Here is a 14,983-nt window from a genome sequence, read left to right as displayed (position 1 = left end):
TGAGAAAAATTCCTGCCGGGACACGGGCTGGGGGCCTGGTTGCCGCGAGTGGGACTCAGGATCCTGTAGGAAGGCCTTAACCTCCGGCGCGTGTTACAGGATAAAGTTTTCCGTTGTTGGTGATGTGTGATGTGTCCTCTCCTAAAAACTCACCTTGAGGATCAGTTGTCAGGTTTTGTCCCCTCACAGACGTGAAATCCAGGTTCAGACAGAGGAACGTCACCCTCCCAAGGAGTGTGGACACGTTCATCGTTGGCCTTTTTTATAAGACTCCCATTGTCGGACTTCCCTGGTGGCGCAGTGGTTAAGAATCTGCCTGCCAATGCAGGGGACACGGGTTCGAGCCCTGGTCCGGGAAGATCCCACGTGCCGCGGAGCAGCTGGGCCCGTGAGCCACAACTACTGAGCCTGCGCTCTAGAGCACGCGTACCACAACTACTGAGCCCATGTGCCACAACTACCGAGCCTGCAAGCCAGGCAGTGCTGGCTGCCTGCGTGCCAGGCAGTGGTCCGGGTACCAGGAGTACAGTGGAGAACAAAGCAGGCAAAAATGACGGGCTAGCTTACCTTTTAGTTGGGGGAGACAGATGACAAGCAAAGTATCTTAGGTGGTGATAAATGCTGTGGGGAAAATAAACCGGGAAAGAAGACGGGGCCGTTTTCGGTGGGATGTCGGGGAAGGCCTTGGGGGAGGGAACAGCAGGCCCTGAGGAGGGGAGCCAGGTGCAGGAAGCGGACAGCCGTCAGGGTCAGAGCTGAGTCGGGGGGGGGGAGATACGGTGTGTGTTTTGGGGGGTCTTCAAGGACCTGGGCTTTGTCCCCCGTGGGTGGCTTGGGGCAGGGTCCTGAGTGGTCCGATGTCTGGGGGGTTTAGCACCATCACTCTGGCCGCTTTGGTGAGACTCGTGGAGGGGGCGGGGCGGGACGGGGGCGCAGAGGGGCTGCTGCAGTGACCCAGCTCGAGGTGGCTGAGGCTTGAGTCGTGGGGACCCGTGGGGAGCGGCAGGTTCTGGACACACGCTGAGGGGAGGGTCCGGATTTGCGGACGGGTCAGACGTGGGACGTGAGGCGGAAGAGTGACCTCTGAACAGATGGGACGTGTGGACTTGTGCCCATCATACAGATGGGCACGTGGGGTGGAAGAGGCCCAGAGGCTGGCTCGAGCTCATTTAGCTGGAAAGTTGGTCAAGCTAGGACATTTGCTAGGTGCTTTTGCTCCGATTCTTTCGCTGGTCCCCGGACACACGGCGTCTCTCCCGCCCGGGCCCCCCGCCCTGCCCCGCCGAGCGGGCTGACAGCACGGGGACCACCTCGTTTCCGCGGCTCAGGACACGCTGACCCGAGGGACCCAAACGCTCTCATGAGGCCCCTCGGCCGGACCTCTTTTCCAGGCGTTCGTGATGCGGTCAGACACCGTCCAGCATGCGAGGTTCACGTCTGTTTTCAGATAACTCTACCCTCTGCCTCCCGTAAAGGTTCAGCCTTTTTTTGACGGAATCCTTTTTTCATTAAACTCCTGTGAACTCTGGCTTTGCACGTTATCACCTGGCTTTTTTCCCCTTTACTGATTTTCGTAGCAACGCCAGACGAGGTGGTAAAGAATTCTCCTGGGAAACGCAGTTCGGAGGGTCTTTAGGGACAGCGCGGTTTCTGACTCCATGTGGGGAGGGGCCCAGGTGTTTGACTTTCCTGAGCGCAGCGGTCCCGCTGAGACGGGAGGAGGAGGGATGCTCTGGGCCCCGACAGACCAGGCCCGCCGTTAGCCACCGTGCTAGTGGGCGCATGCTGGGGCAGCTGCCCCCGAGGGCCCCGGTCAGAGGAGGGTTGCAGCCTTACCGTTACCTCCCTGGTGGCCTGATGAGAAAGGCTCGTGCCTTTACCGCAAGTGCGTTTGCTTCCTCTGGGCTTTCTCCCCACCCCCCAGACGCACCCCAGCAACGGCCAGGTGACCTCGTGTCCTCTGCCTGAGAGCGCTGTGACCACAGCGCAGGGCAGGAGGGGCTGCACGGGGCCTGAGGATGGACACAGACACACACACACACACACCCCTGGGAGGTGTGCATCGAGCGAGTGGCAGGGCCGGAGTGAGGGCAGGAGGAGAGCCCTGGGGGCCTGGTGTGCAGAGCTGGGAGCCCGGTCCTGGGACGGACAGGTGTCTGCAGGGCACCCGAAACGTGGCTCGTCCAGAGGGGATGGGCTGGGAATGTAAGACGCACATCAGATCTTGAAGACTCAGTACAAAATAAAGACTAGGAAATATCTCACTTTAAAAAATAAAATAAAACACAAATTAAAAATAAAAAGAAAATCTCTCATTTTTAAAAACAGGTTCCTCAGTTTAGAAAGCAGACCTATCCCCCGAGAATAAAGTTACTAGAAATCCCGACTCTCAGGTCCTTGAAAGAAGCAGGGCGCACGGAGCTATCCCACCAGCATCCAGCTCTGGGAAGTTCGCCCAGTAATTCGGGAGTTTCCGATTCATCGTTGACTTGCCCCTCTTTGTTGCTGCCACGTCAGCTGGACGTGCGGGTCCTTGCACGGCGCTTCCGGCGGCCGGTTCCGTGTTGCGTCACGGTGGGCCCTCCCGATCCAGCTGACCCGCCTTCCCTGCGGTCTCCGGGGCCCAGCGTCCGCCCCGCCCGCCGCGTGCTGAGGCCATTCGCTCTCCTTCAGCCCAGCCACGACCGCGCTCGCTGCCGTCACCACGGTGGCTCCTTTGAGCGAGTCCCAGCCACGGACCAGGGATGCTGGGAACGTGACACACATCATCCCACCTAATTCTGCAAAAAGAAAGAAACTGCCGTTTACAGCAGAAGGGTGTGGCGCTGGGAGAGTCTGAGTTGCCTGGTTCCGGTCCCCGCCCGGAAGGGGCGGGGCTACGGTTCAGACCCGGCCTCGTGACTCTAACACCTGGTTTCTTTCTGTGGTACCAGGGGACCTCTGTTCAAACCTGCCACTCCCTTGCTCAGGCCCCGCGAGAGCAGCGCCGGTGCATGCTCTAACCCTTAGGCTTGCCTTCCGGCCCCATCCTTTGTCAGATGCCCTCGTGCCCAAGGCCAGCCACACTGCGTCCTCAGGCAAGAGGCAGGTGCCTCCGCCATGGGGCCTTGTCCTCACAGGGGACGTTCAGTGACCGACGAGCCTTGGTGAGGAGCCTACCGTCCCAGCAGGAGATCGGAGTGCCAGGTGGTCCGTCCAAAATGCCACACCCATCCTCCTAAGGGCTTTCTCTTTCTTTGGTAAAGGTGCCAGGTAACTCCTCATTCTGACACTGAGTTCTGGCCCTTCGCTCTGTGACAACCAGGAAGCATGGTGCATGACTTCACATACGATACCGTCAGCAGCTTCTGATTTTAGCAGCACCTCGCTGTGCCTGGCAGGGAAACGAGGGAAGCAGGACACTTTTTAAAAAAAGGATTGTATCAATATTTTCCACTTTCGTTTCCGCCTCAAGCTTATTGACACATGACTTGAACATTATCTATATTTTTTATATCCACTTTGGAGCACAAATTTCCAACTAAATCACACATCGTTCACTCAGTATCCTGACTCGCAAAATAACCCTGTGCGTCACCGTTGGCAATAGTCTCTGAAATGTCCCCTTTCTTACCGATGGGGACACTCAACCCCGGCTCTCCTTAGCCTCGACTGCTACCTTTGGATTAACAGATCAGTGGACATTTTCTAATGGTCTCTTATTCTGGGTTAGATACAAATGGTTACTTTCCGCTGAGGGCACGTTCTCAGAGGTCATAGGTTTCGTGGTTATATTTTTGATATTAGCTGGGTCCTTTAAACTGCACCGTCTCTCTCTCTCTCTCTCTCAGTTTCTTCTGATGGCGGTGCGGAGCCGTCTGCCCTAGCGGATGACAATGGCAGCGAGGAGGACTACAGCTATGAAGACCTCTGTCGGGCCAGCCCCCGGTACCTGCAGCCGGGCGGGGAGCAGCTGGCCATCAACGAGGTGCGGGGCTTAATTCCACACGGCCGCAGCCGGGGCAGGAGGCCCGGTTTTCAGGGCCCGGAACCCACTCGTACTTCGCTCTCTGATTATTTCTTAGTGAACATATGCTAAAACCTAGAAGTCTGGTTAGAAAACCGTTATGGTTTTCTTGTATTTTCAAGGATGATTTATGTGATTAAGTGTCGCAGGTAGCTAACTAAAGGCACCCCTCCTGGTCAGAGCAGCCACCGTTATGCTTGGAGAGGGCTTCTCCGTCAGTTCAGGATTTGCCCTCCCTACATTTATTGTCTCATGATAAATCTAGGAGGTGAACATTACTGTCCACATTTTAGCAAACGCTCTGAGACTAAGAGGCTGAACCACTTGCTAGCAGAGGGCAGAGCTGAAGTTAACCACGTGCTTCTCACCACGGATCTGCGCTTCTCCCTGCCCCTCGGCATCGTTAGGCCTTTTTACAGCAGTCTTTCCAGAAGGCGCCTCCAGCCTTTGGAGCTCATGAACAGAGCGCCTGGCGTGTAACTTCTCAGTGGCAGCATCACCAGTTGTTGCTGTAGGATCCACGGTGTCCCCGTGACATCCCGGGAGCTGAGGGCTTGCACGGTCCTCCGCCCCTACAGCCGGCTCACGGACGAGCTTAGATTACCTGCTGAACATCCAGACGTCATGCTGTGTTCTCTCTAATTGCAGTAAAGGACACAGTGAGATGCAGAGTCTGCTCAGATTGTGAGGAAAGAACGAAGAGCAGGTCCTGGGTGATGCCGTGAGGGGCTTGCGGGAAAGGGTGTGCTGGCCTTTGACGGCTCGGCTCCACGACGTCTAGTTTGGCTGCTCAGAAACCCTTTCCGGGGCGAACCGTCCAGATAGTCACACTTGCTGGATGACTGATGCACAGATGAGTGGACCTGGGGGTTCCTTTAAGAGCACAGGAGGGGCGCCCGCCTGGTACTCTTCCGCATCCCTGTCGTGTGACGTCACACGCTGAGCGCCATCGGTGTGAACACTTGGGGGCCGGGCGAGCCCAGGGTCCCCGGGCTCCGTGCTGAGCGCCCGCCTCTCCATTCCAGCTGATCAGCGATGGCAGCGTGGTCTGCGCCGAGGCCCTGTGGGACCACGTGACCATGGATGAGCAGGAGCTGGGCTTCAAGGCCGGCGACGTCATCCAGGTCCTGGAAGCTTCCCACAAGGACTGGTGGTGGGGCCGCAGCGCGGACAGGGAGGCCTGGTTCCCCGCCAGCTTCGTCCGAGTGAGTGTCTTCCTGGCTTTGGGGGCTCAGGGGCAAGAGCCACTGTCCCCTCGTCATCCTCTGAACCAGACTCCCTGGAGGCTGGGGTGGGGGAAGGGAGACCTCCCACCGGGGTCAGCGGGGCGGCTTGGCGTTTGCGATGCTCAGCTCGGCGCATGCAGGCCCGGCCCCCTCCCCCCCCCCCCTCACCGTGGAAACCGGGGGCGGGCCTGGTGCCGCCCGCTGACCTGTGCCCTGCGTGTGACCGCAGCTGCGGGTCAATCAGGAGGAGCTCTCGGAGGGCGCCAGCGGCAGCCCGGGCGAGGAGCCGGCGGAGGACGCGGGCCGGGGCCGCCACAAGCACCCTGAGAGCAAGCGGCAGATGCGGACCAACGTCATCCAGGAGATCATGGACACCGAGCGGGTGTACATCAAGCACCTCCGGGACATCTGCGAGGTGAGCTTGGGGGCCTCGTGGCGCCGAGTGACGTGCCGTGCGGCCCCTCGGCGCCCAGCCAGACCCTCTGCGCACGCGTGTTCCTGGAGCCCCATCGCCACCCCCGCCCGTGGTCCCTGTACAGGCCACTCGCTCACCAGGTGCTGGTCCACCCTGGGCAGCGTGAGCGGCCGGCCGTTTGCAGGGTGAGATGCAGCGACCTCCTTGCGGGACTTAGCTGCCACGGGTATTCAGAGGGAGTGACATTCCGGGGAGGCGGCACCTTTAAGTGAGACCCAGCTGACTTCACAAAGAACCGAAGGTTTGTCACCCTCCACCAACCACTGCATCTCATCTCTGATGCACAGCGAGACCCTGAGTCATTCAGGTGCAGACGTCTGGTGACGTCCCGGGCTCTGTCCTACAGGGTCTGGGATCCCGCTCGGCAACCAAGTCTCTCCCCTGTGGTATTTTTCGATTCTGTGGATTCTGTAGAGTGTTTCGCTAGACCGTCGTGCGCCCCGCCTGGTCACTCTGGCATCCTGGCCGTGAATGCTGATGCCTGCGCCTTCCGTTCAGCTGCGAGGGTCCAGCAGGAGGCAGGCCAAGTGCGGGCCGTGCTCCCCCCGCCCCCGCCCCGCTGTGTGGTTGGACTGACCCCCAGATGAGGACCCCCTGGCGTTGCGCGTATTTGTGGCAGCCGTCTTGTTCCGTGTGAACCTGCGGTTGAGGGAGTTCCTCTGAAGTGGCATTTTAGGGAAACAGTCACTGCTGATAACTGTTGAGCACGACCGTGCCCTTCACTGGCGTAACTCGACCCCATGACACTCACGGGCAGGTCCCACGCGCCCCCATTACGGATGAGGAAGCCCAGACGTAAACCAGACCCGCTGGCCTACAGCCTGTTAAAATTCATCCCCAATAGTCAGTGGTCTGTGTTTTACCGTATAGTCAGTTCAGTCTGTGTAATGACACGGTGCCCATTTGGGGATAATTGTTACACGTTTTTATGGCCTTTCCTTCCTACCTCCGTATCCTACCCAAGCCGCGTACAACCAGGGCGCTGGGCGTAGAGAATTAGTGGTGCTCTGATTAGCGCAGGCCTCAGATTAGATGTCTACGGGTCTGTGTTGTGTCCTGTAGAAACTGGGTGATGGTGGAACCCTCGGCTAAGCCGTTCTTGGCTCTGGGCCGTGACAGTGAGCGTTGCTCACTGAGTGGCCCAGCCAGTGATGGCGTCTGTATTGGACAGGCCTTCTCGGCTGTGAAGTGGACTTCGGAATGAGAGAATGGTTATCTTAAGAGTTTAGGAGAAGTGTGACAGTACCAATTTTTGAGCTCTAATATTTGAAGCCAGGCATCGCTTTCCTATTTTGTAGGGCTACATTCGACAGTGCCGCAAGCACACGGCGATGTTCACGGTCGCACAGCTCGCCACCATTTTTGGAAACATTGAAGATATTTACAAATTCCAAAGAAAGTTCCTGAAAGACCTTGAGAAACAGTACAATAAAGAGGAGCCTCACCTGAGTGAAATAGGGTCCTGCTTTCTTCAACACGTACGTCACCCTCCGCTTCTTACTGATAGCGTCCGGCTAAATCATTTTCAAATGTTTCTCCCTGAAGCACAGGGGTCCTTTTTGTTTTGTTCCGCTTTAATTTCTTTCTTTGTTTGCTGGATTAATTTCCTGCAGGATGAGGGTGTCACTTGTAAATTAAGGGGACTGCTATATATGGTTGATCTTTACCTGAGTGCCCCAAGTCCATTATTTCAAAATCTTTTCAATTTTATGCGGTTTTGACTTAGGGGTTGTATTTGGGGTAGTTTCTAGTAATACCTACCAGGTGTCTATTGTATGTTAATCGCCGTGTTCAGGGCTATATGTCAGCTCCTGTACTGCTGTGACGCAGGTAGGATTATTTTCCCCGTGTTCCAGATGCAGAAGCTAGGCTTCACCCGGAGAGTAAGTGACGCAGGGTCACACATTAGTAATTGGCAGAAGTGGATTCAGGCCAAAGGCGTGCGGCTCTGGGACCCAAGCCTGTACCTGCCTCAGAACAGTCTCCTGATGCTGGCCTGAGCTCGCTAACTGGTGACTGACTGTCACTTTTTAATACAACAGATTTCAGAGGAAGAAGATTCCGCCCCCAGCCAGTCAGGGCGCAGTACCAGTAGCGGTCACACCAGTGACCGGGCTAGTGTAGCACTCGCTCCTCTGGGCCCAGCAGCGTTACGGTGGCTGTGGAACAGGGGCCGATCCTCGGGTGGACTGTCTTTAAACGGCTGGAGACGCTGTTGCTGGTGGTCGTCTCCAGCTGGAGGGGTGGGCCCGTGAGGGCTCTGGGCCTGTTTGGGACTTCGTAGGAGAACTGTTTGGCCAGAGCAGGAGGTTCACGGGAACAAGCCGTAGGAGAGAAGCTTCCAGGTCAACCAAGGTGAGGCTGCAGAGTGGCACACGGATCTTGCTGTGGAGGACAGGAGAGCCTAGCTTGGGGACAGAGGTGTCACTGCTTCTGGGGAGACAGGGAGGTGGGCCTGGGCGAGGGTGACAGCAGCAGGGACGGAGAAAGAGGGGTTTGGCTGGAGAGGTGGTGAGCCAGAGGACAGCCAGGTATGAACTGGGGTAGGACCCAGGCCGAAGACACCGCAGCTGCGGGCAGGTGGACGTGTGTGTAGGAGGTGGCCTTGGGGCTGAGGAGCCTCGGGGGGCCGGGAGGGGCCCCCTCGGAGTCCCAGAGGGGGCGGGGCAGCCTGGGGCGGGGGAGGTGGCCCCTACGTGGATGGCAGGTGGCAGGGTGGGAAGGAGACCTGTGACCAGGAGATGGGGCTTTGCGTCCTCCTGCTCACGTGGAGAAGCCCACCTGCCCGGGAGAGGAGAAGGGACAGGCGGCAGCTAGGCGCAGGGACAGCACCTCCCTCTTCTCCTGGATCAGGCGACACAGGGGGTGACACAGAGGGCGCCGCTCCCCAGGGCGGCCTGTGCGCCCGACACGCCCTTTCGGGCGGGGTCTGTGGAACGGGCCTGGCATGGGCCGGGGCTCTGCGTCCTCGGCAGCCTCTACCTCCACCCCCAGGGTCTGGATGTGGCTCCTTCCCACGGGCCCCCCGTCCAGGAACCTCCCCGGGGGTCGGGGGTGGGGCGCTGGGTGTTGTCCGTCCTCGTCAGGGTCCAGAGCTGCCCTGTCCTGACGGAGCTGTGCCCCCCTTCCCAGCAAGAGGGCTTCGCCATCTACTCCGAGTACTGCAACAACCACCCGGGCGCCTGCGCCGAGCTGGCGGGCCTGATGAAGCAGGGCCGCTACCGACACTTCTTCGAGGCCTGCCGGCTGCTGCAGCAGATGATCGACATCGCCATTGACGGCTTCCTGCTGACGCCCGTGCAGAAGATCTGCAAGTACCCGCTGCAGCTGGCCGAGCTGCTCAAGTACACCACTCAGGAGCACAGGTGAGGCACCCAAGAGGATGCAGGGTCACGTGAGGCTTCCGCAGGGGGCGCGGGGGGTGGGCGCAGGGGAGGGGCTTCCCCTGGACGCCTGCACGCAGGGGGCACGGGGGCGGGGGGGGGAGCGGCACGCAGCTGGGGGCGCGGGGGCGGGGGGCGGGGGGCGGGGGGCGGCGCGCAGCGGGAGCGCAGAGCAGCGGTGCCGGTGCCGGGTGGGCTGCGGTGCCCTCCTGATGCTCTCAGTCAGCTGTCGGGAAGACGTTTCCAGGTCGTTTAGAAAGTTTAAGGTTGTTAACTACTGAAGTGGGGTCATTGAAGAGGCTCCTGAATATCCATTTCTAGAGATATTAGAAAATAAGAATTAATTCTTAAACTGTGTCATGAGCAGGTGGGGGATTTTTATTGTGTTGTCTGTCATTATAATTGACATATGTTTTATAAATACTCTTTTGTAGTTACTCAGTAGTGAATAAAAACAATTAACAAAAAATAGATTGGTGTGAATACAGTTTCAGAAATATTTTCTTTCCTCTTACTTATCCTTAAGATATTTCAGGCCAGCTCACCCTCAGAGCAGTACAGTCAGACCTCGGTATCCGTGGAGATTGGCTTCAGGACCCCTGGTCACTAAAATCTGAGGATGCTCAAGTCCCTTATAGAAAACGGCTCAGTATTTACATCTAACCCATGCACAGCTTCCCAGATAGTTTAACTCATCTCTAGATTACTTCTGATGTCTAATACGATGTAAATACCATGTAAATAGTTGTAAATACAATGTAAATGCTGTGTAAATAGTTGCTGGCCTGTGGCAAATTCAAGTTTTGCTCTTTGGAACTTTCTGGAATCTTTTTCCCAAATATTTTCAATCTGCGGCTGGTTGAATCACGGATGCAGAACCCCTAGGTATGCAGGGCTGACTGCGTTATATGCTGGAACAAAAAGTTCCTTCGCAGAGGGGTGAGGACACAGAAAAATTTGAACTCCGAAAGAGTAGGGAGTCTCAAGGGCGTGGCGTAGTGTGCGGGCTCTACTTGGGGGACACATCCTCCTGAGATCCTGTTGGGCCCTGAGCCCTTTCTGGTCCAGCTCGGTGCTTGCTCTGTCTCCCAGTCCCGTCCTCCCTGTTCCCTCTGGCTCTGAGCGTAGGGCTTCTCGTCACGGTTACCGGAATGCTTCATCTCCCTTTGGGGCTTACTTTGTGAATTCTTCTGAGGGACCCAAAAACACTGACCTCTGCTTACCGAGTAGCAACTCTTCACTTCCCCGTGTGCACAGAGCAACGTCTGATCGTGCTGTGACTGTCCGTGAGCTGTCACCCATTATGTGCAGGAGCAGGCCTGCCCCCTCTCTGAGATGTGGGGAAGGGTCTCCACCACAGGGCCCCTTTCGCCGGCAGCCGTGGGGTCCTCGCTGTGTTCTCAGCAGCCCAGAGCTGGCGGGCCAGTGGGGACACAGCCGTCGTCCAGCAAGGTTTTAGGGCAAAGCTCATTGCTTTCGATGAGAACCAGACCTCATCCGTGACATCCGTGTCACGGCGCAAAGCTTTCACTCCACCTGCAGCCCTTGGAAGGACAGTCTTGAAGGGGTCTAGTGGGAAAAGGGAGCGGGGAGAAACTGTGCCCAGAGGAAATCTGCTGCAGCAAACCGCACGCCTCTGGGTTTTAACATCTAACTATTGCCCCGAGAGCAGCACGATTCTCCACGGCAGCGCCTGCTCTGGAGGGTGCGGGGGACAGGTCCTTCTTCTGTCCTCTGCGCCCGGACTCCTGCGGAGAGCCGGGGCTGGGAAAGGGGTCTTTTCGCAATTAGATCAGAAGGTCGAAAGAAAGAGCTGGGTCGCTAAACAACATACCCAGATGATGATGTTAGTTTCAAGAATTAAGGTGAAAGGAATAAGAGAAAGGAGTTGATTGAAATAAATAAAAGGAAAGAGCTATGTATGTTTTTCTTTTTCTGATGGAAAAATCAGAAAACTTTGACAGAAAGAAAATAGCAAAGTCAAGCGAGTCACAAATTTGAAGAAATTTTTTTAAAAAGAATAAAAAGTCATCGTGGTGAGGAACCTGAGAAAAGAAACAAGCAAATTAAGAAGCAGGACATCTCGAAAGTCAGGGAAGCTATGCCAGGAGTGTACTCATCACCCATCAACGCTTCATTTTTCTCTTTTAAGGGCATTTTTCACTATGAGGCATTTGCATACTCTGGCTGTTTCCAAAAAAATCATTTTAAAAGAAATGACAAAAAGCCCATTTCCTTGTCTGAAGTAAAACAAAATATTTTAGAAAACCATTACACGCTGCCTCTTTCCTGGAATTGTACAGAAAAACTTGTAGAAAAAAAATACAGTTATTATGCACACTTTCTTCATTGCTGGAGCCCTTTCTGGTGGGGGGGTTGCTCCCATTATTTTGGCAGCCCCTGTGTGTCACTTTGTTCTCCTTTTCTGCTCCGCTTCTGTCTGAAGACAGTGGGGTCTGGTCTGTCCGGGAATGGGGTAGGGGGGATGCCCAGGGACCTCCCAGGAGTGCAGCTGAGCGGTGTTTGGTGCGTGGACAGCAGAGTCTGCTCCCAAGGCTTTTTTCCTGGCTGTGCAGGAGGACTGCAGTCCAGTCCAGAGGCTGGACCCAGAGGCTCTGTGTGTACTGGAAGACACAGGAAAGTGTGGGGGGAAAGAAAAGACTTAGCTCGTTAGCTGGGCGACCGGTTTACATGTCCCTGAATTATTAACGTGAAGCGAGACTTGAATGTAAACCTTTCCGGCCCCAGACACGCTCTCTGGCAGCTTGTGTGCAGGTCGGAGCTTCAGTTTTCCTGGTGCCTCCACGGTTAGAGGAGCTGCTGGGGGAGACATGTGAGTCTGATTTGACTGTGGCCGGTGGAAGGCGCCAGAAGTAAAGATGCGTGGATGAGGGAAATGTCGTGTCCGCAGTTACGTAACTCACTTGTGTCCTCCCCTCCTTCCCTGACTCAGAGCAAATGACCACTCTTGAGAATGGGTGGGGATCATTAAAGTACTTTATATGGCAGAACTAGCTCTGTGACGATCAGAGCGATAACAGAGGCCTGTCGTTTCTTTATTAAGGAAAATAATCCGTCGTCACTGTGACTAAAACTTATTTCTTGTGGCCTTTGCTTCATTTCACTGTGGTTTCTGGGAAACGAACGACAACATTCTTATTCCACAGAATTCTGGGTGGCATTCGGTCGGCTCCCTTAACCTATGCGAACTGTAGCCTATTCACGAAGGAACAAGGGAAGGGGAACAAAGGCTATTGTTTAAAGGCCATCTTGTCTAGACTGTCAGTGTACAGTCACGGATGGAATGTATTGTTTCGTGGGTCCTCATTTGCGAGGTGCCCATTACGTGGTTAAAATTAACCCCTCACTTTGCAGCGATTACAGCAACATAAAGGCAGCGTACGAGGCCATGAAGAACGTCGCCTGTCTGATCAATGAGCGAAAACGCAAGCTGGAAAGCATAGACAAGATAGCACGGTGGCAGGTGTCCATCGTGGGCTGGGAGGTACGTGGGAGCCCACCCCCGACCTGCGGTCCATCGTGGGCTGTGGGGCACCTGGGAACCCTCCCTGCTCAGCGCGCAGCTCGACCCACACACCCCCGACCTGTGGTCGTCTAAGGCGACGGCTCACTTTGTGTCCCGTGATTGGCGCCCTGTGCTCTTGGCTTTAATGGCATGATGTTTGGATGCACATTGTTAAAGCTAGCAGTCAAACGCTTTACCCTCCACCTCCACCAGGGAGTACTCTGAAGAGGGTCTGTAACCAACTGATTGCGTGCACCCCGTCTCTCCTGCTTGACTGTGGCTCCGTGAGAGCAGCTGGAGAACGGTGACAGCGCAGGCTACGTCACGGTGGGCGTGCGACTGCTGTATGATCTGGGCGAGATTGATAGTCCATCTGCATGATGGGGAGGGAAACGTTACCTATCTCGTAGGGCTGTTGTGAGGATCGCGTAAGACAGTGCCACGTAGCGCTTGATACACAGCCTGTGGTGATGGCCTAGTGCGCACATGCACACACACACATGCTTTTATTTATTAAAACATTAGTGACAGTAGCTAGTGCCTGTACTGTGTTCACACATGCCTGGCTCTGGTCTGAGTCGTTTAAATATATGAACTCATTTAACCCTCTCAATAGTCCTATGAAGTAGGAACTATTATTACCCCATTTAACAGATGGGGAAACTGAAGCACAGAAAGGTGAGGGAGCAGAATGGGACCCACGGACCACTGCACCTGAGGCCATCACCGAGGACAATAAGCCCACATTGTTCAGATGGTTTTCAGACACAGCAAGAGTCATCCTGCAGCAGATCAATTGGTCAGAGCTCACTCTCCCCAAGGATTGTGAAAGTTTGGATGGAGAAGTTAGGTTTTTAACTAAAGCAGGTGACAGCAGTGAACACTGGAGAGAAATACTCTTCTTTCAAGTACCTCATGGACTCTGGGAGTTCAGACGGGACCTTGGGGCCCGTGGGTCTAAGTCTCCTGTGAGCCAAGAATCCAGGGCACAGAATCGCTGTAGGCAAGTAAATAGAAAAGCTATTTCGGAGTCGAGATCTTTTGCCTCCAAAAACTATTGTGAATAACTGGGACTAGAGGAGAGTAAAATCTTAAAATCAAAGGCCAGTGTCATACCAAATACCACAAAGTTACATTGGATTAGACCCGACCTAAGTATTACAGAAGTGTGTTTCTCCTCCTGTTCTTGGACTCTGACATTTAGGGGATAATTTCTTGTCAGAAGTTCACCAATTTCTTGCTGGCAGTTTGACATCTGGCCTCTTGTTTCCAAGACCCTGAGCTAGTTATGCTGGGGAGCTGCATAGAAGCCCCCCGAGTCTGCAGCACTGAGCCCCTCGCCACAGGGGGTCTCCTTGTTCTCGGGGGTCGGTCCAGGCCAGCTGCCATTTCGGATCCTGATTGGATCCCACCCATCCAGAATTTTTCACCAGATCTTTCTGATAAGGGAGACCCCTCAGGTAACATAGGGGCTCAATCACATTTTCCCATGGAATAGGGAAGAGAAGAGTTTTCCTGCACAAGGAGCCTGACGGCCGAGGTCTGACCGGCCTTTGAGGCCCTGCCCTGCGCTTGGGCCTCGTGTAACTGGCCCACCCGTGGGGATTCGTGCCAGGGCCTCCCCACCCCCAGCTCCGCCCGATGCCCGGTTCCCTGAGACCTTGCGTCGGGGGACCTCAGGACATGTGTCCACCCTTCCCTCCAGGGCCAGGACATCCTCGAGCGCAGCTCGGAGCTGATCCACTCCGGGGAGCTGACCAGGGTCACCCGGCAGGGCAAGAGCCAGCAGCGGACGTTCTTCCTGTTTGACCACCAGCTGGTGGCCTGCAAGAAGGACCTGCTGCGGAGGGACGTGCTCTACTACCGCGGCCGCACGGACATGGACGCCGTGGAACTCGTGGACCTGGAGGACGGCCGCGACGGTGCCCGCACCCTTGGCGTCAGAAACGCCTTCAAGCTGGTCAGCAGGACGGGTGACGAGGCGCACCTGTTCTGTGCCAAGAAGCCTGAGGACAAGGTGCGGTGGCTGCAGGCCTGCAGGGACGAGCGCAGGCGGGTGCAGGAGGACCGGGCGATGGGTGAGCCCTGGGGTCTCGGCCCCTCCCCCGCCTCTCCCGGTTCACTCCCCGCGGGAAACAGACCAGGGAACTGCAGGTCCTGATATTCCTAAACCTGCTTACGAGACCGACAGGGACAGGTGTGCCGTGGGTCCTATTGTTGGACCCATTTCACAGATGAGGAAACTGAGGCTGAAGGCACCCGCCCACTCTTAGAAGGCGGGTTGTCACTCTTCACGTGTCCCGGTAGGGAGAGTGGTGATGTGGCCGTCCTGGTGCTAATCCTCCTCCTTCTCCACTCTCTTCGACC

General features: G+C 55.9%; 1 protein-coding gene across 10 annotated transcripts in view; it reads left to right on the top strand.

The window, feature by feature from the left end:
• The window catches only part of SPATA13 (spermatogenesis associated 13), a 216,867-nt gene that overhangs the window by 193,993 nt on the left and 7,891 nt on the right, over positions 1-14,983 (top strand). For all 10 annotated transcript variants that reach the window (XM_036831292.1, XM_036831296.1, XM_036831295.1 and 7 more), the window contains 7 exons: positions 3,831-3,967; positions 5,032-5,211; positions 5,462-5,647; positions 7,006-7,185; positions 8,840-9,072; positions 12,466-12,595; positions 14,322-14,694. In XM_036831292.1, the coding sequence (XP_036687187.1) occupies positions 3,831-3,967; positions 5,032-5,211; positions 5,462-5,647; positions 7,006-7,185; positions 8,840-9,072; positions 12,466-12,595; positions 14,322-14,694 (1,419 nt within the window). The remainder of the gene's footprint in view (positions 1-3,830; positions 3,968-5,031; positions 5,212-5,461; positions 5,648-7,005; positions 7,186-8,839; positions 9,073-12,465; positions 12,596-14,321; positions 14,695-14,983) is intronic.

This window comes from Balaenoptera musculus, chromosome 18 (assembly GCF_009873245.2).
Source record: "Balaenoptera musculus isolate JJ_BM4_2016_0621 chromosome 18, mBalMus1.pri.v3, whole genome shotgun sequence".
NCBI lineage: Eukaryota > Metazoa > Chordata > Mammalia > Artiodactyla > Balaenopteridae > Balaenoptera > Balaenoptera musculus.
This window is presented reverse-complemented; position numbering and strand designations above follow the sequence as displayed.